The 22,151-nt window shown below is 41.8% G+C and overlaps 1 protein-coding gene across 7 annotated transcripts in view; it reads left to right on the forward strand.

Annotated features, from left to right (window-relative positions):
- Positions 1-22,151, forward strand: part of PEAK1 (pseudopodium enriched atypical kinase 1) — a 346,940-nt gene that overhangs the window by 285,740 nt on the left and 39,049 nt on the right. For all 7 annotated transcript variants that reach the window (XM_033107849.1, XM_033107853.1, XM_033107851.1 and 4 more), the window contains one exon: positions 6,761-6,942. In XM_033107849.1, coding sequence (XP_032963740.1) covers positions 6,761-6,942 — 182 coding nt within the window. The remainder of the gene's footprint in view (positions 1-6,760; positions 6,943-22,151) is intronic.

Below are 22,151 nucleotides of genomic sequence, written 5' to 3' on the forward strand. Positions count from 1 at the left end.
TCCTCTGTTTTAATAGTCCATTATCTCTCACCTGTGACTACTTAAATTATATTATTTCCCCTTTTCTGCTGTATTATTTCTGAGCAATGATGCTCCGTTACTTACAATTTTTCTAGTCACTTCAGACCTTGCTCCTTTTATACTTATTGTTTTGTCTCCCTGTGGGGGAGGAGGCAATGAAAACTGGTTTGTGGGAGTGTGGCCCCAGGACCTACTATGTCAGAATGACCTGGGGCCACACCCCAGAAGTCTGGTCAGTCCCTGGAAGGGGAGCCACAGATCTGCACCTTCAGCAAGCTGCCAAAGTAGTGCTGAGGCCCTGAGTCTATTGATGCTGACACAGTGTTTTAGAATGTGGATGTTGAAGTTACTTCGACCTGGATTGGAATTCTGCTTTCACCACTTACCAGCTCTGTCATCTTCGACAAGTGACTTGAGCTCTGCTTCTCAGTTTCTTCTGAGAAGAAGAACTAAGAAGCCGAATAGAGTCCAGACTCTAGAGCTGAACTGCTGGGTTTGAATCTCAGCTCCATCCTTAATGGAGCTGTGTTACATGAGGCAAATGATTTAACCTCTCTGGGCTATAATTTCTTCCTTTGTAAAACAGATAGTACCCTGCCCACTAGGTTGTTGTAAGACAGAAAAGAATTTGTGCAAAGGGTTTAGAAAATGGGGTGGGTGAGGAGTTTGCGCTTAGGGCATATTTGACAAGGTGGAGACAGACTATTTGGTGTCACAGCTGGGGGAGCAGAAAGTGAGTCCAACACCTACTGGGTAGAGGAAAGAGGTGCTAGTGAGATCCTACTATACACTGGGCAGCCCTCCACAACCCAGAATTATTTGGTTCAAAGGTCAGCAGTGCCATTTCTGAGATACTGGTTTCCAGGGACCTAGTAAGTCCCGTGCAGGTTGGGCTGCTGTCACTTGCTGTTATGGGAACAACAGGCTTTACTTAGGGTTGTTGTCGGGCGATATATATTTAAGCGCAGTCCAGCGCTCGGGAAATACAGAGACGTGTGCTAGCGTCTGTTTAACTACAACCGTTTATAATGTAAATAAAGACTTTGGTTAGAATTGTTCACAAATATCTGCCATCATTAACATCTGTCGTCATCAACACCTCACATTCTAATAACAGCTCTATGCTTTTCAAAGCACTCTTACCTCTTCCTCCTCATAGTCAGGCATTTGTTATTGAGTTCTTACAGCACGCCCAGCTGGCCTGCTCTGGTGGAGGGAACAGGGTCAGAGTGGACAGCATCAAATTCAGATGCTGACCCGCCGCCACCCATGTAACGTGGGCAATTCATTCCTTCCTTCAGTCTCATTTTCCCCACCTGTAAACTCTACCTACCTCCTGACGTGTTTTTGTGAATTAAATGGAAAATTGTGCAGCTTGCGCCGTGTTTAGTAAGAGTAGGTTCAGAGCAGATGTAGCTCCCATTCTCTCCCTACTTCCCTTCCCTCCCTGAGCCTGCAGTGATTCTGGAGGGTACATCAGGGTACATCATGTCTCGGCAGACTGGCAGGTGAGGGAGGTAAGAGGAGACTGGCAAGGTGTAGTGGGTGTTCTGGTGCTGCTGGGCATGTGGAAAAGTCCGGGACCCAGAAAAGGCGCGTCCGTCCTGCATAGGCCAGCCCTGTTGGGTAGCCCCGTGGGTATTCTGATATCTCGCCTTTTCAGGAAATGGGTACCGGTGTCTCACTCCATGGTTTAGAAATGAGCCAAGGCTGAAATGATGATCTGAGAAGCTCCTTCTATACCTTTGTTACTGAGAAGGGCAGCAGATTTTATTGCTATTTTCCAAGCTTAGTTTATCTTTTCTGTTAATTTGCACAGATGCCATCCTGACTTTGTACTTCACAGGATTTTAAAATTAATCTTTCTTAGTATTACGAAGGTGACAGTGATTTACAGTGGCCTGTATTTTTATCTACTTTGCTGTCTTGCTATCTGGTGTCTTGAAGACACTTTGAATTTGCTATTCACATCCGTTAAAAATGAAAATGTGAAACTGTGCAGGGTCTGAAAATTAGAGTCTATTCAAGAATAGTCCTGTCCCTAGACCTGGCCTCTCATTCACGTCAGTAAGAGCCACCTTCGTTTGACCAGAGCGCCAGACGTGAGCAGGAACTCATCACACCTCCGTTCCAGGTTAATCTCAGGTAGGGATGGAAGTTCTCAGTTAAGATTGCGAAGGCTTAGTGGAAAATTGGAGACACGAGATAGTGATCAGCAGACAGAACATTTTTCTACCTGAGAACGTGGGTCATTGGAAAGTGTAGGAAAATCAAGTTGATGACCTGGAAACTAAGCTAGGATTAAGAAATGTCACATTTGATAGGGGTCCTATAGTTAGAGAGACGGAAGGAAACGGGGATCCCCTCCCGACAGCTTAGCGGAGTGGGTTTGATGACAGTGAGCTGTCCTCCTCATGTGTGGGTGCACACCCCACTTCTGCAAAGGCCCATCACCCCAGCAACCCCAGAAATAAGCAGAGCTCTGGAAGTCAGTGAGACAGCCATGACACGCTGTTTGTCGTGTGCTCTGACCAGAAAAGGGGTAAAAGGAGGCTTTAAACACCACACATTGGCTTCTTGGGCGTCTGGGCGACTAGAGAAACATGTGGCTTCTGAGGAGAGCCAGCAAGCGGGAACTCAGAAGACCATTGGCCCCAAGAGGCACATGGTCTCTGCAGCAGCCTGACTTCATTTACTGCCCCTTCTGAAGCTGAATGAAGGTGGTTGAATTCAAATTGTTGAAATACTAGGGTACATAAGGCATTTAATGTAGCCTAATGTGAAATCTGATTTGCCTTTTTCAAAAGTACACTTAGACACTTAACAGAATTTGTACAAGAATCTGCCTTGAAAGAATTTGCCAGGAAAAAGAGGGGGGATTATTTCATTTGATGGTGTCATGGTGACTCCTGCCACGTGGACAGGTAAGCCACGTGGGCTTCCGCAGGAGACTGCCTCTGCGGTTTTGAATTACACGTGAATGTTGCAGACTGATGAGGTAGACTGTGTCAAGGGATGCCTTTGTATAGCAGACAAATCGGAAACACAGTCACTTTTGCCTGTGAACACCTTCAGTTCATTCTCCACGTTCAGAAAAAGGTGTGTTTGTGGAAATTGTAATGTGATTTTTTAAAGTGTCAGGTCAGATAAGCCAAACCTCAATTAAAAGCTGGTCATTAATGAGAAGTTTGTCGGGGAGTTTGAGGCACAGACAAACGTGTTGTCTTCCATTGTGAAAGCAGAACGAATGCTCAGAGTGCAGCCCAGACCGGGCTGTCCGATTTGGCCCACCCTGATGACCAGGACCCCGACGTCAGTGCTGGAGTTACTGCAGACACTACACTGCGTCAGAGAACGAGGGGCTGTTTCAACACGCGTTTCAACGCCAGAAATAGAAAAGCCACAACTTCCTCTCATGGCTGTTTCTCAGTTAACAGTTGGCTTCGTAGTGATGAGTGTCACATTGTACTTAGCCTGAAAATAATCCAGTTACCCTCGTCGTCATTTGCTATTTCAAGACATGCTAAAATATAATGTGTTAGAATTTATAGTACATTTCTTGTAACTTCATTTTAAAGACTTTTTTTTACCATTTCATGGATGAAATGGGGTAATTTTCATTTTCTCCATTATCTCCTGCTTGATGCTGTCATCTAGTTGTAGGTCAGAGTAACAGGGGGACAGAGCCTGAGTTCCCTGATTCCTGCTTTGGTGTTTTCTCAATTACATAAAGCATTTCCCCATGAAGTGTTGGTGAACCACTTTGCTAGGCAATAAAGCCTGTATTGGGGAAGTGTCATTTTACTATTGGGGTGTGGGCGGGTGATTTTATATCTGAATATGAGACATAAAAAAAAATATCAATGGTCAAAGATTATGCTCCCTTGTAAACTTAACAAGCCTAAAGTAAACGGATTATAAGGTTTTACTTCCTTCTTTCTTGCTGGACGATTTGTCTGTTTCCACAAAGCAACTTGGTCAACCTTCTCTGATGCTGTGCTCGACTCCTCTTCAGTTTTCCTTCTCAGCGTGTTACCACATCTCAGCTTGAACTCTCAAAACCTCTCCCTTTCCCCACCTCTCTTTCTTTTACCATGTCAGTCATACAAAGAGCTATTCTTCCCTCAAGCATCAAGACATGACATTACATATCATTGGTGCATTTTTTTAAAAGTCTTCCTTTTTAGACGCTGTCACCACTGTAAATGCAGATTAAACATCTTAGCGTCCATTTGCAAACCTATGTGGTTTGACTTGCATCATCTCTCTTTGTACAGTTGTTTATAGTTGATAGTGATTGTAACTGGTAATTTAATATGCCAGTGCACTTACTGTAAATGTGCTTATGAAAACCAGTATTCATATGGGATGTAGGTGGTGCTTCCCCGGTCCTCAAAGAGTTAATAAAACTTGCTTTCACTTTGCTTAGCTCCCCAGAGGGAATGGCACATTTCCCAGACCAAACCCTAAGGTAAAGGTCAAGGTACAGAGGGTGACAGTAGGGGCAGAACTGGAGCCACTCCCGTCTTGCCCAGTCTGCAGTCCTCCAGAGCGCAGTGGGGCTGCGGTTCTGCAGAGCTTCCGAGCATGCTTAGTAGACTGCAGAGGGCCGTGAGGGATCCTTTTCATGGGTAATTGCGTGAGCGGGTACAACAGGTGAGTCTTCGTATTTCCTGCTTTGGAGCATCCGTATCTGTTTCGAGAAGCCCCGACAGCCCAAAGCTGTGGTTCACATGTGTGGGAACAGGCCCAGGGCATCCAGTCCTGAGGCTATGGCTAGCAGCGCGTCCCCTGGGAGGAGAACAGACAGGGCGGGCAGAGTCGTGGTTTCTGAACCAGCCTTCACCAGTCCTTGCTGACAAATGGAAGAGAGCTTTCTTTTAGTAACAACGAGGAGCTTGGAGGAAGAAAGAGAATACACAAGAGCAAGGCTGCAGAGGTTCGGAGCCTAAAAACAGCTCTCAGGTGGACTCTAGAATAAGAAGAGAATGTGTGGAGGTTTAAAATTTTTCTTCTCCGGGGGGGTGCTGAGATTTTTAATCACTTTCTATTGATTCCTTTGAAACCAGAAATGGCTTATGTTAACTTTTGCCAGCAAAGATTGTTTTCCCTCTCCTGACGCCTGCTGATAACCACTCAGCCATCTTCAGTCTTTACCCTGAGTGGGTGTCGAGAGGGCCTTGGAAGCCTCAGTTTGCTTCCTCGTCCCTAACACAGAAGTAGAATGGCCTCATGACCTTGATTGGATGATACCTCGTATTAGCAGAAGGCAGTTTTTTGTCTGGAGCCTGTCTTTGAGGTTGGTGATCCCAGGGCCCCTGGGGGAGGCCTCCTTTACAGAAGCCACCCTGTTGGCTGCCAGGGGGGTGATTCCTGCCCACCTCACTGTCCTCCCCAAGGCCACATCCCACAATGGAACCCCCAGCTCATTGCTGACTCCCAGTGTGGAGACACCCCTGGCTCTGCCAGCTTTGAAAAAATGTTTTTGAAGCTGTATATCTAGCAGACTTCAAGGGTTATTTTTCTGTTCCAGTACATGCATAATTTCCATAATGAAAGCTGGATAAGAAGCTTCTCCTCGTTCAGATCTACTCCCTCAAATCCCCGGGTGACATATGTGCTGATGACACACGATCAGAGTACCTCATTCAGAGAAACTTGTAAATGTCACCATGACTCACTGCCAATTGAAAATCCAGAAACAATATGTAATAACATATATTTCCTTTTCTTCTTTCCCCATTTAAAAGAAAGAAAATTAAAGAACAGGAAAAAGAGGAGCTGAGTGGGTGACAGTCTAGGAACACTTTCAGTGGACCCAGAAGCCATTAAGGATGCCTGATTTTGAATTTATTTCATTGACGTGCTCAATGAGATTTTCTAACTAAGCCAGCTTTCCCCACCAATATGTAAGGACCATTTCATCCACTTGTACTTTATAGCAACAGAATTCACAATTCAGGCAGAGTGGGGGAGGGCCAGGTGAGTAGAGCGCTGTAAGCGAATGAGCGGGCAGAGAAGGGAAGCGAGTCTGGGGACACAGTGTAGTGGAGGACCTTACTCTGGGGTGCGGCCGGTCGGATGCTCAGCTCCATCTTAATAGGAGGGGAAGCAGGGCGCAGGCTTCGTGTGCCTGCCTCCTGCCTCGTCATGGAGGCAAAGGCTCGTGCTCTGTTCCCCTGGCAACAAGACGTTCCTGGACACTTTTTCCCTACTAAAGTAATTGCTTAACTGCCTGATGTAAATAACCTAATCTCAACTTTATTCTTGATCCTTTACTAAGCATTTTAATAAATAGTGTGTAGTAAATACTATGTACTAAATAAATACTAAAGTATTTCATATTTACTATAGTATAGTGTAATAAATGTGCTAAATACTTTATTAAATACTTGAGTATATTTGTCTTTAACCAGTTAAACATTCAACTCCCTCTACTACCATCACCACCTCCTGCCTTAAAAACAAAGTTCCACTCCTTACCTGTCATTCTGAAGCGTCTCTGTGAGCCTACCACAGACTTCCACCAAACACCTCTCAGTGTGTATGAATCGAGATAAACAGAAGCATCAGCCGTCCCAAAGGATTGTGTTACATTCAAACAAGATGTTGGGGCTTTGAGCCATTGCTGTGGCTGTAGGGCCAGATATTTATATCATGGCAAGCGTATGCCTTACATAAATCTAAATTTTATCAAGACCTTCGAATGCCGGTGTGACACTGGTCTGATTTTTTTCAGTCATGTGACCCATGAAGTGACAGAGGATTTTTCTCCTTGGGATCCAAGAACTGTTGTGAAGCAAGATGGCAAGAGCTGCACACCAGCATTGCCCGTGCCTGAGCTGGAAACGGAAGAGGAAAAAGAAGACATTTCAAATCCCGTGGACCCAAATCCCTGTAGTGCAACATACAGCAACTTAGGTAAGTGGGAATACCGTCTAAGTAGTATTTAACTTTGCCTTCTCATGCACTAGCCAAATGATGTATTTCGCTAGAGAGGTGATTTTTATTGCTCCATGAAGCAAAAGTTGGACAATGAAATGATAAATCTTAACTCCGATCAGAAAAAGACCTGGTACTTACTAGGCATGTATTACACACCTGGTACCATGAGGCCTGTGCCATGTGCTAAGGGTGTGGCATGATGCTTGCCTTCGGGGACTCACCTGGAGGGAAAGAGGTGAACTTGGTCATGATCTCTGTATAACATGATAAATGCAGTGACAGAGATACACAGGGAATATTTTCTGTATTACATAGGGGAGTTTGTCAAAAGATAACTTCCTGGGGATAATTCCTGAAGTGATTTAGCTGGTTGAAGTGAGAACGAAGAGTATTCCAACCAGAGGCAACAGCATGAGCAAAAGCATGGGCCTGCGAAGCCGCTGGTGCAGGTGGACATCGGCGTGGCTGCACTGTGAGCTGCAGACTTAGCCAGGCCCTGCTTGCAGCTCTGTGTGATGGTGAACTGTCAAAGGGTTCTCAGCAGGGAAATAACATGATGAGATTTGTGTTTTCTTTTTCAATTACAGTCTACATTCAATATTATGTGAGTTTCAGGTGTACAGCATGGTGGTTAGACACTTATATCATTTACACAGTGATCCCCTGGTAAGTCTGGTCCCCACCTGACACCATACATCATTATTACAATATTATTGCCTATCCTGTACTTTACATCCCCATGACTATTTTATAACTATCAATTTGTACTCCTTAATCCTTTCCCCTTATTCACCCAGCGCCTCAACACTCCCCAATCTGGCAACCATCAGTTTGTTCTCTGTATCTATTAGTTTGTTTCTGTTTTGTTTGTTTATTTTGTTCTTTGGAGTCCACATATAAGTTAGATTATATGCTATTTGTCTTTCACAGTCCAACTTATTTCACTTAGCATTATGCCCGTCCGTGTTGTTGCAAATGGTAAGATTTCATATTTTTTATGATTGAGTAATATTCCATTGTGTATATATGTACCACATCGTCTTTATCCATCTGTACATTAATTATATCTGCCTCATCTCCTGGTCTTTGCAGAGTGGTCTTACGTAATAGGTGGGCACTTAGGTTGCTACCATATTTTGGCTACTGTAAATAATACTGCAGTGTACAAAGGAGTGCATATGTCTTTTCAAATTAGTGTTTTGGATTTCTTCAGATAAATATCCAGAAGTGTAATTGCTGGTTCATATGGTAGTTCTATTTTTAAGTTTTTGAGGACCCTTCATACTGTTTTTCCATAGTGGCTGCACTAATCTGCAATCCCACCAACAGTGCACCAGGGATCCATTTTCTCCACATCCAATACTTGTTGTTTGTTGATTTATTGATGATGAATCAGTAGGTGTGAGGTGATCTCATTGTGGTTTTGATTTGCATTTCCCTGATGATTAGTGACGTTGAACATTTAATTATGTGTCTGTGGCCATCTCTTTGGAGAAATTCAAGTCTCTGTCCACTTTTTAATGGGATTGTTTGTCTTTTTGGTGTTAAGTTGTGGGAGTTCTTTATATATTTTGCACATAAACCCCTCTTCAGATGTATCATTGGAGAATATCTTCTCCCACTCAGTAGGTGGTCTTTTCTTTTGTTGGTGGTTTCCTTTGTTGTGTAAAACCTTTTTAGTTTGATTCAGTCTCATTTGTTTATTTTTGCTTTTGGTTGTTTTTGCCCATGGAAATATATCCAAACACTACTGCTAAGACCAATGTCAAAGAGTGTATTGGCTATGATTTCTTCTAGAAGTTTTATGGTTTCAGGTCTTGTATTTAAGTCTTTAATCCATTTTGAGTTTATTCTTGTATATGGTGTAAGAAAGTGGTCTAGTTTCACTTTTTTGCATGTATCCGTCTAGTTTACCCAACACTATTTATTGAAGAGACTGTCTTTACCCAGTTACATATGCTTGCCTTCTTTGTCATAGGTTAAATGACCATATAGGTGTGGGTTTATTTCTGGGCTCTATTCTGTTCCATTGATCTGTGTGTCTGTTTTTATGCCAGTACCATGCTGTTTTGATGACTATGGCCTTGTAATGTACTTTGATATCAGGTAGTGTGATACCTCCAGCTTTGTTCTTCTTTCTTGAGATTGCTGTAGTTATTTGGGGTCTTTCATGATTTTATATAAATTTTAGGATTATTTATTCCAGTTCTGTGAAAAACGCTATTGGTATTTTAATAGGGATTCCATTGACTCTGTAGCTGACTTTTGATAGTATGCACATTTTAACGGTGTTATTCTTATCCATGAGCATGGTATTTGCTTCCATTTATTAACATCTCTTCGATTTCTTTCTTCAGTGGCTTATAATTTATAAGGTCTTTTATCTCCATGGTTAAATTGATTCCTAGATATGTATTTTTTTCGATGCAGTTGTAAATGGGATTCTTTTCTTAATTGCTCTTTCTGATAGTTCGTTATTGGTATATAAAAATGCAACTCATTTCTGAATATTAATTTTGTGTCCTGCTACTTTACTGAATTAATTTATCAGTCGTATTTATTTATTTTTTTTGGTGGTCTCTTTAGGGTTTCTATATATAGTATCATGTCATCTGCAAATAGTGGCAGTTTTACTTCTTTCCAATTTGGATGAATTCCTTTTCCTTTTCTTGTCTGATTGCTGGGGGCAGGACTTCTAATACTATGTTGAATAAAAGTGGTGAGAGTGGGCATCCTGTCTTCTTGATGTTAGGAAAACACTTTTAAAAATACTTTTTTAGCTTTTTTAATATGATGTTAGCTCTGGGTTTGTCATATATGGCCTTTATTATGTTGAGGTATGTTCCCTCTATCCCCATTAGATAGGCTGACAGTTTTTATCATAAATCGATGCTGGAATTTCTCAAATGCCTTTTCTGCATCTGTTGATAGAATCATATGATTTTTATCCCATTTTGTTTTTGTGGTGTATCATGTTAATTAATTTGCAGGTATTGAACCAACCTTGAGTCCCAGGAATAAATCCCACTTGATCATGGTGTATGATCTTTTAAATGTATTGCTGAATTTAGTTTGCTAATTTTTTTTTAATTTTTGCTTCAATTTTCATCAAAGATGTTGGTCTGTAATTTTTTTTTTCATAATGTCTTTGTCTTGTTTTGGAATCAGGGTAATGCTGGCCTTGTAAAATGAGCTTGAGAGTCTTTCCTCCCCTTGAAATGTTTGGAATAGTTTGGGAGGAATAGGTGTTAATTCTTCTTTGAACGTTCAATAAAATTCACTTGTGAAGCCATCAGTCCAGGACTTTTGTTTGTTGGGAGTTTTTTCATTACTGATTCAATTTTGTTAGTAGTTATTGGTCTGTTCAGATTTTCTGTTTTTTCTTGATTCAGTCTTTGAAGATTGTATGTTTCTAGGAATTTATTCATTTCTTCCAAATTGTCCAATTTGTCGGCATATAATTGCTCATAGTAATTTTTTTTATAATCCTTTGTATTTCTGTCACATCTCCTCTTTCATTTCTGATTTTGTTTACTTGAATCTTCTTTCTCCTTGATTAGTCTGGTTAAAAGTTTATCAATTCTGTTTATCTTTTTAGTGAACCAGCTTTTGGTTTCATTGATCTTTTGTGTTTTTAGACTCTATTTTACTTAGTTTGACTCTGATATTTATTATTTTCTTCCTTCTACTCTCTTTGGGCTTAGTTTGTTCTTCTTTTTCTAGCTCCGTTAGGTTAATTTTGAAGTTTTTCTTGTTCCTTGAGATAGGCCTGTATTCCTATAAATGTCCCTCTTAAAACTGCATTCACTATGTCCCATAGATTTAGGGTTGTTGTGTTTTCATTTTCATTTGTCTCAAGGTATCTTTTGATTTCTTCCTTGATCTTATTGTTAACTCATTAATTGTTTAGTAACATGTTATCTAGCCTCCATGTGTTTGTGTGATTTTCAGTTTTCTTCTTGTAACTGATTTGTAGTTTTATACCATCATGGTTGGAGAACATGCTTGATATGATTTGAGTCTTCTTAAATTTATTGAACTTGTTTTGTGGCCTAACATGTGGTCTATTCTGGAAAATGTCCATTTGCACTTGTAAGGAGTATATATATACTCATGTGCTGCTGCTTTATGGTGGAATGTTCTAAAAATATCAAATCCATCTGGTCTGACGTGTCATTTTAGGCAGCTGTTTCCTGTTGATTTTCTATCTGAATGATATATCCATTTATGTCAACGGGTTGTCAAAGTCCCCTAATATAAGACCCCTACTATTAACTGTATTACTGTTGATCTTTCCTTTTATGCCCGTCAGAATTTTTTTATATATATATTTAGGTGCCCCTGTGTTGGGTGCATAAATTTTTACAAGGGTTATGTCCACTTGTTGGATTGATCCCTTTATCATTATGAAATGTCCTTCTTTGTCTCATTATAGGCTTTGTTTTAAAGTCTATTTTTTCTGATATACGTATTGCTACCCAAGCTGTTTATATTTCTACTTGCATGAAATAACTTTTTCTATCTCTTTACTTTCAGTCTGTGTGTGTCTTTAGATCTGAAGTGGGTCTTTCGTAAGGGTCTTGTTTTCTTATCCATTCAACCACTCTATACATCTTTTGTTTGGAGCCTTTGTAATTGTTCATAGATATGTAGTTATTGCCATTTTGTTACTCTCTTTTTCTTCTTCTCCTTCTCCTTCTCCTTCTTTTTCTTCCTTTCCTCCTCCTCCTCTTCCTCCTCCTCACCCTCCTCGCCCTCCTTGCCCTCCTCCTCCTTCTCCCTTCAACATTTATTGTAACACTGGTTTGGTGTGGATGAACTCCTTTAGTTTTTTCTTGTCTGGGAAGCTCTTTATCTGTCCTTTGATTCTAACTGATAGACTTAGTGGGTAGAGTAATCTTGGTTGTATGTCATTGCTTTTCATCACTTTAAATATTTCCTGCCAATTCCTTCTGGCCAATCCCTTCTCAATCCCAAAGTTTCTGTTGAGAAATCAGCTGACAGTCTTATGTTAGTTCCCTTGTAGATAACTAACTAACTTTTCTCTTGCTGCTTTTAAGATTCTCTCTTTGTCTTTAACCTTTGGCATTTTAATTATAATGTGTCTGGTGCTGGCCTCTCTGGGTTCATCTTGTTTTGGACCCTCTGTGCTTCCTGGGCTTGCATGTCTATTTCCTTCCCCCGGTTAGGGAAGTTTTCTGTCATTATTTCTTCAAATAGGTTTGCAATTCCTTGCTCTCTCTCTCTCCTCCTTCTGGTTCCCCTATGATGTGAATGTTGGTATGCTTGATATTGGCCTGGAGGCCCCTTAAACTCTCCTCAATTTTTTGAATTCTTTTTTCTTTTTGCTGTTCTGGTTGGGTGTTTTCTACTACCTTGTCTTCCAAATTGGTGATATAGTCCTCTGCTTCATCTAATCTGTTGATTCCCTCTAATGTATTCTTCATGTTAATTGTAGTCTTCATTTTTGACTGGTCCTTTTTAATGTTTTCTATCTCCATTTTTATGTTTTCTATCTCCTTTGAATTTCTCCCTGAGTTCATCTACTCTACTCCTGATTTCATTGAGCATTTTTATAACCAATGTTTTGAACTCTTCATCTGGTAGATTGTTTGTTTCCATTTAATTTATTTATTTTTCTGGAGTTTTGTCCTGTTCTTTCATTTGAGACATCTTTCTTTGTCCTTTGTTTTGGCTGACTCCCTGTGTTTGTATCTATGTATTAATTATATCTACCTCATCTCCTGGTCTTGGCAGAGTGGTCTTATGTAGTAGGTGTGCTGTGGGGTCCAGTGGCACATTCTCCCCCGTCACCTGAGCTAAGTGCTCCAGGGGTATCCCTGTGTGGGTTGTGTGTGCCCTCCTGTTGTAGTTGAGCCTTGGTTGCCAGGGGGTGGAATTGACCCTCAGGCTGACTGGCTGTTAGGACTGGCTGTGACTATAGCATTTAGGCTGTTTTGCAGGGGTTGACCCCATGGAATGGGATTTGCTTTAGCAGGGCTCTGGTGCCTGCCCAGTCTGCCCTTTGGGCATGTCGTTTGTGGAGCTAATTGGGTGGTGCTCTGGTGTGGTCTGAAGCTGGGCACCTGGTGCGTTGGTTCCAGGTCCTCTTGGGAGGGGCTCCTGTGCAGGCCAAGGTCGTCTGCTGCCGGTGTATGGCCCGACGCAACCAGATAGGAGCTACAAAGTGATCTGCATATGGTTGCCTGGCTTGGAGTCACCTCAGAGAGGCTAAGTTGCAAACCGAGGCTAGCTGCCACTTGTACTGGGCTAGGGGTGGCTTTGGGGACACAGAGGTAGGGGCCTCGCTGTGGACAGCCAAAGCTTGTTTGGAGTTTGTGGACCTTTGAGAAATTTTAGGGAAGTCCACAGTGTGGTTTGAGACCCACTGCTTGTGAGAAACAGTTACTGAGAGAGGTTCTAGCCTGTGCATGAGTTGGGTAGAGCGGATTCTCTAGGAATCACCAGGGTCGTGCAAGCTGTGTCAGCCCGTTTGATGGAGACTTAGATTTGGGGCCTGCCTCCACCTGCAGGCTAGTGGAGGAGGGCTCAACAAAGGAACAGTGGCACCTGCCAGCACTTCCATATAGGACCTAGTTATGCCATACTCCAACCCTCACCCCGAAGCCAGCCAATTCAGTTCCTCCTCTATGTCCCTGGTGCTTTTCAAGCTGCTGTCCCTTCACTGGAGTTTAGGGAGAGTGTTTGTGAATGAATGAGTCTATGCTCAGGCCCTGGAAGAGGAAGCCTGAGTCTACAGCAGCCCTCTGTCTCATTCTGATGCAATCCATGCTGATTTTCACAGCCAGATGTTGTGAGGAGTCCAGTGTGGGGCTGGGACCCCTCGCTCCTCAGAGGGGACCTCTGTGGCCGAGATAACCCTCCTGGTTCTTCACCACCACACATGGGTGTGAGACCAGCCTCTTTAGCCTCTCCGCCCTTCCTACGAGTCTCAATGTGGTTTCTTCTTTAATATCCTTAGTTATGGGAGTTCTGTTCAATTAGACTTCAGATGGTTGTCCAGGGTGGTTGTTCTATAATTTAATTGTAATTTTGAGGTGGTCGGGGGAGGAGGCAAGCACAGCATTTACCTACTTCACCATCTAGAGTAGAAGTGCCAAGGTTTGTATTTTAGAATATTCACTTTGCAGGCTTCTATGCAAAGATAGATTAGAGGTGAAGCATTTGTTAGTAGGAAACCTGATAGTTGGATAGTACTGCAGGACCACATAAAGGGATGAAAATGAGAGGTCTCAACTAAGATAGTAGGAGGGGGAACAGTGGATAGATTTAAGAGATATTTAAGAGGTGAAATACATAAAACTTAGTAGCTAATTGAATATGAATGATGTGAAGCTATATCCCAGATTTCTGGCTTGTAGCTAGAGGACTCGTGGAAGTAAGATACCAGTTTTTGGAGGTGTTTGGGCAGAGGCTGAAGGGCTGTCTCTCAGAAATTCTCTGAAGGAGAATCCTGCACTGCAAAAAGGGTTGAAGTAAGTTACCTCCAAGGTGCCCGCTAATGCAAAGGTCCTTCCATTTTCTCATCGTGTTTATCTTCTAACTTGAGTGCCCAGTGACTTCCGATCTGTCTCCTTCCCTTGAATGTCACACAGTTACCTTTCTTCTGAAAAGTAAAGCTTGGGGCTCAAAGGGACTTCTCCGTGTACTCTTCCATGAAGTCAGGAGAGAGGAGTAGCAGGAGCTGGACTACCACATGCACAGCACCAGCAGGATTCTTGGGGACCACTGATCAACCCGTACACCTGTTTGGAAACCAGTAGTGTCTAGTGTCAAAGCGTTCTCCTTTGTTCTTTGTCTTTTTCTTCTATCAGGTTATTGTAAGGAAAAATCATTCTAAGATCAGCTAGTGTACTTGGAAATAAAGCAGTCCTTAGGAAGGTCAAAAGATTGAGATAGCACTGTTGGAGAAATGCTCTAGCATTTCCTTTTGGGAAACTCATTCATAACGACCCACTCAGTTGAAAATATATTCTGTAAGGAAAAGACTTCTATTCTAAGTTCTAGAAGCCTTATATCATTTGTGGGTGGGGGAGAGCATATTACAGTTTACCCAAACAACCATCTTGTATACCATTCTCCAGTCAGAATCGATTTTATAGTCAAGCAGCTTATTGAACTTTTCCTATTCTTCTACATTTTATGAGGCAGAGTATTAGATGAAACATTTATTTTTTATTTGCTGTATGTCCTCAAACAGCATAATATAGCAGGAATTATATTTTAGACCTCACTGCACCAAAATTTCTTGCATGGTGTCTTCGTGATATATACTAATAAAATATATACTAATTTTTGCTGATTGCATGGTATCTTATGGCATCTCTTCCTTAAAAATATACATTAGCCAACATCAGTTAATTATTTTCTTATTGTCTTCTCAATTGTGTAGATTGTTAGAAAAAATAGAGCATTACTTCCATGGATATTCCAGTGCCTTTTGTATTTTAACTCATTTAATCCTCACATCAACCTTAGGAATTATTATACCCATTTTTCAGAGGAGGAAAGTGAGTCAGAGTGCCTTGCCCAAAGTCACAGAACCAGTAGAAACTGAACCAAAATTGGACTGACTGACTGAACCCAGTCAGTCTTAACCACTAGACTATAATGATTGTAACCACTCAATTCTTGCAAAATACTGAAGGACTACAGCAGTCTCTCTCTTTTTTTCCTAAGTCATCTACTTAAGATGAGGCACAAAATTTAAGACTTAAAAAAAAAAAAAAAAGATTATGATTACTCAGAGTACAAAGATACTACGTTATAGATACCCCACCAGAAAAATAGCTTTCTCTGCGCGTATTGCGGTACTTTACAAGTGTGTGATGCTCAGACAGTGTTGCCTTGTTTTCCTTAAGTGCTTAAGGGCTACTTGACTCCATAGGGTATGACACGTGGTTAGTTGCTTCACTGGAAAAGATTTACTATAATTGAGTAACAGATATGGTTGACTCCATCAGTTCTACAAACTTTTTTTTCTTTAATGAGGCAAAGGATGGATGGACCAGTGGAAGAAATTGAGGGAGGAAAGTTAAGGGTTACTGTCATTTGTTCTGTGGAATTTATTTCTGTCAAGTGGGCTTTAGGAAGCTGTGTAATGTAGTAGGAAAAAAACATAGGTTTAAGAGATCAAACAAATTTGGTTCATATGACAGCGGTGTCACTGCCCACCTGCACAATTGTGGGTCAGCTGTTCACTGTTCCTGAGCTTCAGTTTCCTTCTTTGTAGGGCTGATGGTGAAAGAAATACTTGGTACAGAGTGCTTAATAACTGTGAAGTTCCTTTATTTGTCCCAAAAAATATACTGTTGCTTTCTCCTTTAAATGTATTTTATGTGCTAGCCATAAAATGTAGAATAAAGTGGAAATAATTTAAAATGTTTATCAGAAATGTTGAAATAGCGGTACAACAAAATATAAATCCAAAAAGTTGTGGGCTTCCTGCACAACTACTGACTGAGGGTGTGAAACGCAATATAGGATACAGGACTTCAGGGCGCCTACCAGGGCCCAGACAGATGACAAGTGCTAGCCGCACAACTGACAGATCCAGTCCCCAAGATCTGCTAATTACAGCAAAACAAAGGGACATGGTTTGGATTTGTTTGTAGTTCTTACATTTTTTTCAATCGTTCTGAAAACTATTAAGTTAACTGAAAAAGCAAACAAACCTCAGCTGGAATGTGCCTTGGCCACCCGCCTGAGAATCTCCCGTTAGACCTCTACCCTTGAGGCGGTCTCATGACTCCACTTGGTACAAGAGCTATTGGGATTCATCCATTCCCACTAAAAGCTACTGACTTATGCAGATACATTTTCCTTTTCACCTTAATACCACTCTCCGGGGTTAATTCAGATGGCTTTTTTCTTGTTCTTAACATCAATAAAAAGTAGTTTGTTTATAACTGGATTATTAGATTCCAGAGCGGCACGATCCAACGTGGTCGGTAACCACTAGCCATAAAAATTAAGTTCCTTAAGCCCGTTCGCAACATTTCAAGTGCTCAGTAGCTACTTGGGGCTAATAGCTACTGTTCTGGACATCAGATACAGAACATTTTTATCATCCAGAACATTCTATTGGACAGCACAGATTTAAAGAATTGGTTATGTGCGGGATTTGTACTGTCTTCTGGGGGCACAAAAATCATACTGGTCTTTATGCAACTTGACAGCTCCTAAGAAACTTGTCCTTTGCAGAATGATGGTTTCACTCTCGTTCATGGTGATCTGAGATCATGGTGATCTGAACAAACTCTGATCTGTAATACCCCACACTGAATTGAGCAGGGTATCTGTCCCCCAAAATGATTTCTCAAAGAAGTGATTGAACATTTTTTTAAATCAGACCTTCAACATTTTCCCCATGCTTCTTGTGTCTATCTCAAAATATCTAGAAGCAATATCACTGCTTTTTTATGTGCACACCTGACTCCTTTAACAGCCTGCTAAAATCAGGAGCTGGTAGTGACGTCTTCTCTTTTGGCCGTGAGTTGGTGACCTTCACTCCCCGTCACTCACTTGTGACTGAGTGCTTTATACATTGGTTTTTAGGAAGAGCTACCAAGTCTCACTTTACTTTACTCAGCAGATTTTGGCTTGCTCCTCTTTCCGCGTGCCTGCTAACCTAGCACCTTTTTAAAAACACACAGTAGGTGCTAAAAAGAGGTTTAAATGGATGAGCCAAAAATGATTTTTGCATCTGACTGTATAAGATTCCCAGATTAGGGAAATCGAGCTCTCAGCAAAGTTCAAGTAGGAAAATTTCAAGCCCCAGTTTATGTGTGCCATTAATCAGTTGACTTTTTTTCCTAATAAGACTTATTCCAGGCATTTCCTAATTATGGAACTACATAAGCTGTGCCTAAGTTCCTTTGTACAGTATGTCACCGCAGAAACTGCCCACATGTCTTGTCTTATGTGCCTGGGGCATCTCCTTAAGGCTGTACCCTTCAAACACTGAAGGAAGACGGCAGCGGTCTTCGGTCTCCAGAACTTCCTTTGGCAGTCTACTGATCATCAGGGCTAAATCCTAAGGACTGGGCATGCCTCAAAGAACGTCATTACATTGGTGGCCTTCGTGTTGTGATTATGGAATAATGTCTTCATGAATGGCAGCTTTAAAAAAAATATTCTGAAGAATACATGCCATTTGTTCATTTACTCAGCAAATAATTACTGAGGAACTTCTGTGGGTCAGACATTATCCCATACAATGTAAAATTAATGGTTCAAACCAAAGATTAAAGAACTGGCACATTTTTAGATTATCTGGATATCTAGAAAACCGAGATTGACAGCTTTAAACATTTGTGTGAACATTTGTTGTACTTCCTAAAATGGAAATTATTTCCATTTAAAAAGAAATCATAGATTGTGTCTTCATTTTTTAAGTTAGCTGCATTCACATTTAAAAATAGTTTCCCATATACTGGAATTAGTTGGCAGAGTACAGTCTTGAAATTACACAAATAACTTACCCCCAAATAAATACTTTGTTCTTGGAGAGGTTTTCACTCATGAGATCTTACAAAAATTGAGTCTGTCAGCTGCTACCCCACTGACATTCTTTAAAGTGGTCTATCTTTGAGAGTAAGTCCAAAGTGATCTTTGGAAGTCAGTTTTGTTGTATCATTTGGCATGAAGTTGCTGTCCCGTGGTTTGCCAGTCGGTGCTTACATTGCACGTTGGTGGGGCCCGACACAGGGAGCTCCCGGGTGGATGGGGCCCCTCCTCCGAAGCTGCTGGTGACCGCCGGGGGTGATGCAGTGAGCGCTCCATTCACCATGAGGGGCAGCTGCACAGCCGTGGTGAGGGACATGGACGTTCATGCACTCCAGTGCGGGTTTCCCGGTTTCGAGATGATCGCCTCTTTTTTTGTCCTCTCCCTTGCCGTTCTCATCTATAGTACTTGTCATGAGCCCTGGGGGCAAAAATAAGGATGAAAATTGAAATTGCACTTTAAATAGAAAGACATGTTCCATTTATTTTGGTTTCCACACTTTCATTCAGCAAACGTTTTTGAACACCAGCCATGGCCCGGGCCCCAGGCTGGGCGCTGGAAATAGCGGGGACTCCCAGTCTTGGGAAAGAAAGACGTAGGGCTGCACTCTTTGGAGCCCACGTGATAGTCGCTTCGGTACAGATATTTAAGGGTTTGATGAAAGCCTCTGTCTGGAGAGGTTTACGAGAGGGTTGGAGCTTAACAGAGCAGTGAATGTTCGATTAACACAAGAAATTAATTCAGGGTAGTTTAAGTGCAGGGTGAGAGACGGCGGAGTGGGGGAAATGAGAGAGAGGGGAAAAGCAAGGCTAGGCCATAAACGGTGTGCACATATCACAGTGAGTTTGTCTTTTACCTAATAGGAGTTGAGAGTCACTCCAAAAGGGACATGATCAGGATTTTCAAAAGATCATTCTGGAAGCTCCCTACGTGATGACTCAGGCGGTGAAATTGAGGAGGGTCCATGGCCTTCCTGTCTTGCTGACTGTCCTCATTAGCATACTGCTCCTGTCCAGATGGGTCATCCTGAAGTGCCTTTACGCCCTGGCATCCCTGGTGGACTGTCAGGTCTTAAAGCAAACCTGGGCTGTGATTTGTCCCTAATGTATCTTCAATGCTAGTGCCTTTCAGTAGATCTCTATAATGATGTAGTTATTATTTTGAGTTTTTCAATATTCATCTTTAAAATGTTGAGCTTTATAAATAATGTTTTTCTTATTTTTGTAGTATGTATTGTACCAGTCTTGTAAGTTTTAAGAGCTTCATAACAATCATTTCCCTTCTGAGGCATTTTAACACTCCTTTGTCTTCTTCTAAGTAGAGTCATTATTCCCTTTTAATCCATTTGTCCTCATTTGCATTTCAGAACATGATATAGGGCCTTATCTATAAGTCTGAAGACTTTTTTAAGCGGGAAGAAAGTAAAGAGATAGAGTATGGAGGCTCAGAAAGAGGGTTTGAGTGTGCTTTAGTCAAACATATTTGTCCCAAAAACCTTTTTTTGTCTATAGCAAGGCAAGATTTAGAACACAGTCTATTTTTTATTCATTTTTTTTTCTTTTTTAGAGAGCTGATGTGCCACAAGAATGTAGAGTATGTGATGTTATATCAGGCCTGCTGAAAGCCAAGCTTAGCGTCTGATCCCAGAGTCCTGAGTGGGGTGGACAGGATTAAAAGTTTAAACTAAAAACAGCTAAGATACCAAGCTTTTAAAACACTGACCCGGATGATTGGAATTCAATTAGGAGAACTTGTCTTTCTTGGAAAAATAAAAATAAGAACACAAAAAACTTTTCAATTTGGGAGAATGGCTAGACCTCCTTGTACGGACTGGAACGCTCTGGTGCCGTATGGAATGCAGATGTTTCTGATTCCCCTGAGGAACCCTCCTCAGCTCCCGGGAGAACAGGTCCTGCCATTTGGGAAGGAAGCCACTGTTAGTTTTCTTTATTTCCTTGCTGCCTTGGCTGTCCATTTTCATTTTGGAATGATTAGCAGCTCTGCTCTCTGTGCTTCAGTCCAGCAGCCACTCACTGCATGCCGCTGTGTCTCACACCATGCCAGGTTCTGAGAGAATATTAAAAAAAAAAAAAAGTGTCATTATATAAAAGGCTAAAAATGCTATAGTGAAGCAAAAAGTTGTAAGAACACAAAGGAAGAAGTGATACTCCCAGCTTGGAGGTGGGGAGTAGAGAGTAGGGAGAAGGGCCGTTTCAGCTGGGCTTAGCCCAGGACACCAGTACTGAGACAGAGATGGAAACATAAAAACATGGAGCATATTACAAGAACAGGAACTGGGTGATTTGAGTGGGAAGTAGTGGTAGATAAGGCTGAGAGCCTTAACCAATTGCTGAGGAGTCTGGACTTTATTCTCCAGGTGGTTGAAAGCAGCAGGATCAACCCTCTTCCACCTTCTCTGATAAGCATTAAAGAGCCGCTGTGGGGACAACCTTGACCTTGTCTCACTTGCCAGTTCTGAGGTAATGGGGAAAAACAGCACTCTGGAATCCTCCGTTCCTTCCACATCCATGATTATTTTTGTTTGTCCTAAATTAGAGAAATGGGTAGAAAATGTCACCCCATAAAGGCCTTTCTGAGGTCCACGTTGAAAGGAGCAAGAATAGGTTCATGCTTCTAGTTTTTTCCTCCCTTCCTTCTTTTCCTTCCTTCCCTTCCCCCCCTCACTCCCTCCATTCCCTTCTCAGCCAGACTCTGCTTGGTGTCCTGAGTAGACAAATGAGAGGCAGTCTCTGCCCTCAGGCAGCAAACCTGTAGGGAACTCAGACAGGGACAGGTATTTGGTGTTCACAGGATGTGTCTGAGGTTCCAAGGAAGGAGAGATCAGTTTGGGGAGTGGAGTAGGAAACACTCCTTGGAGCCAGGGTGTAAAGATGAGAGAGGGAAACCATTCCTGGAAGAGAGTCAACATGAACATAGACGTGGCATGAAGTAGCCAGAAGAGCTGCAGAAACTGCAGGCTACCTGGTGGCTCCGACGTGAGATATAAGAAAAATAGGAACTACCAGGGTGAGGTCAGGAAAGGCTTGTTCTCTGTGCTTGAGCAAAGAAAATTTTGTCTTCAGATCAAGTTCAAATGATCAAGAGCAGAATTTTTTTAAGTAGAGGAATGCTATGATAGACTTTAGTGTTCTTAAAAAATCTCTCGAGTGGGTAGTGCGGAGAGAGAGACGAGCTGGAGACGGTGGAGACAGGAGACGATCACTGTAGTCGGCAGGCGTGGTGAGATGCTGTGAGGTTCTCTGCTTCTCACTGTCTTCATTTCACTTCGTCTCTCAAAGATCTGGGTCAGCAACTGGAAAATGGACTTTGGTTACAAAGCATGTCTCTGTCATCTTGTAAATAAACTATGGTTCTGACTTCTCACATAAGCTGAGGTAAAGCAGGGCTAGGGTAGCTCTGGGAGGGAGGCCTTACCTACAGGCAGAATTTAGTAAATGCTAAGCCTTCAAGGGCACAGAGGATGGGAAGATGTGACTGAAAACTGAGTTAATAATGGTGGTTTCTAAGAATACATGGTTGGTTTGCTTTATTAATATAATTTACATACCATAAAATTCACCCTTTTACAGTGTGCAATTTAATGAGTTGTCATATATTCACAGAATGTTACAACCATCACCAGCGTCTCATTCCAGAA

This window comes from Rhinolophus ferrumequinum, chromosome 6 (genome assembly GCF_004115265.2).
Source record: "Rhinolophus ferrumequinum isolate MPI-CBG mRhiFer1 chromosome 6, mRhiFer1_v1.p, whole genome shotgun sequence".
Taxonomy (NCBI): domain Eukaryota; kingdom Metazoa; phylum Chordata; class Mammalia; order Chiroptera; family Rhinolophidae; genus Rhinolophus; species Rhinolophus ferrumequinum.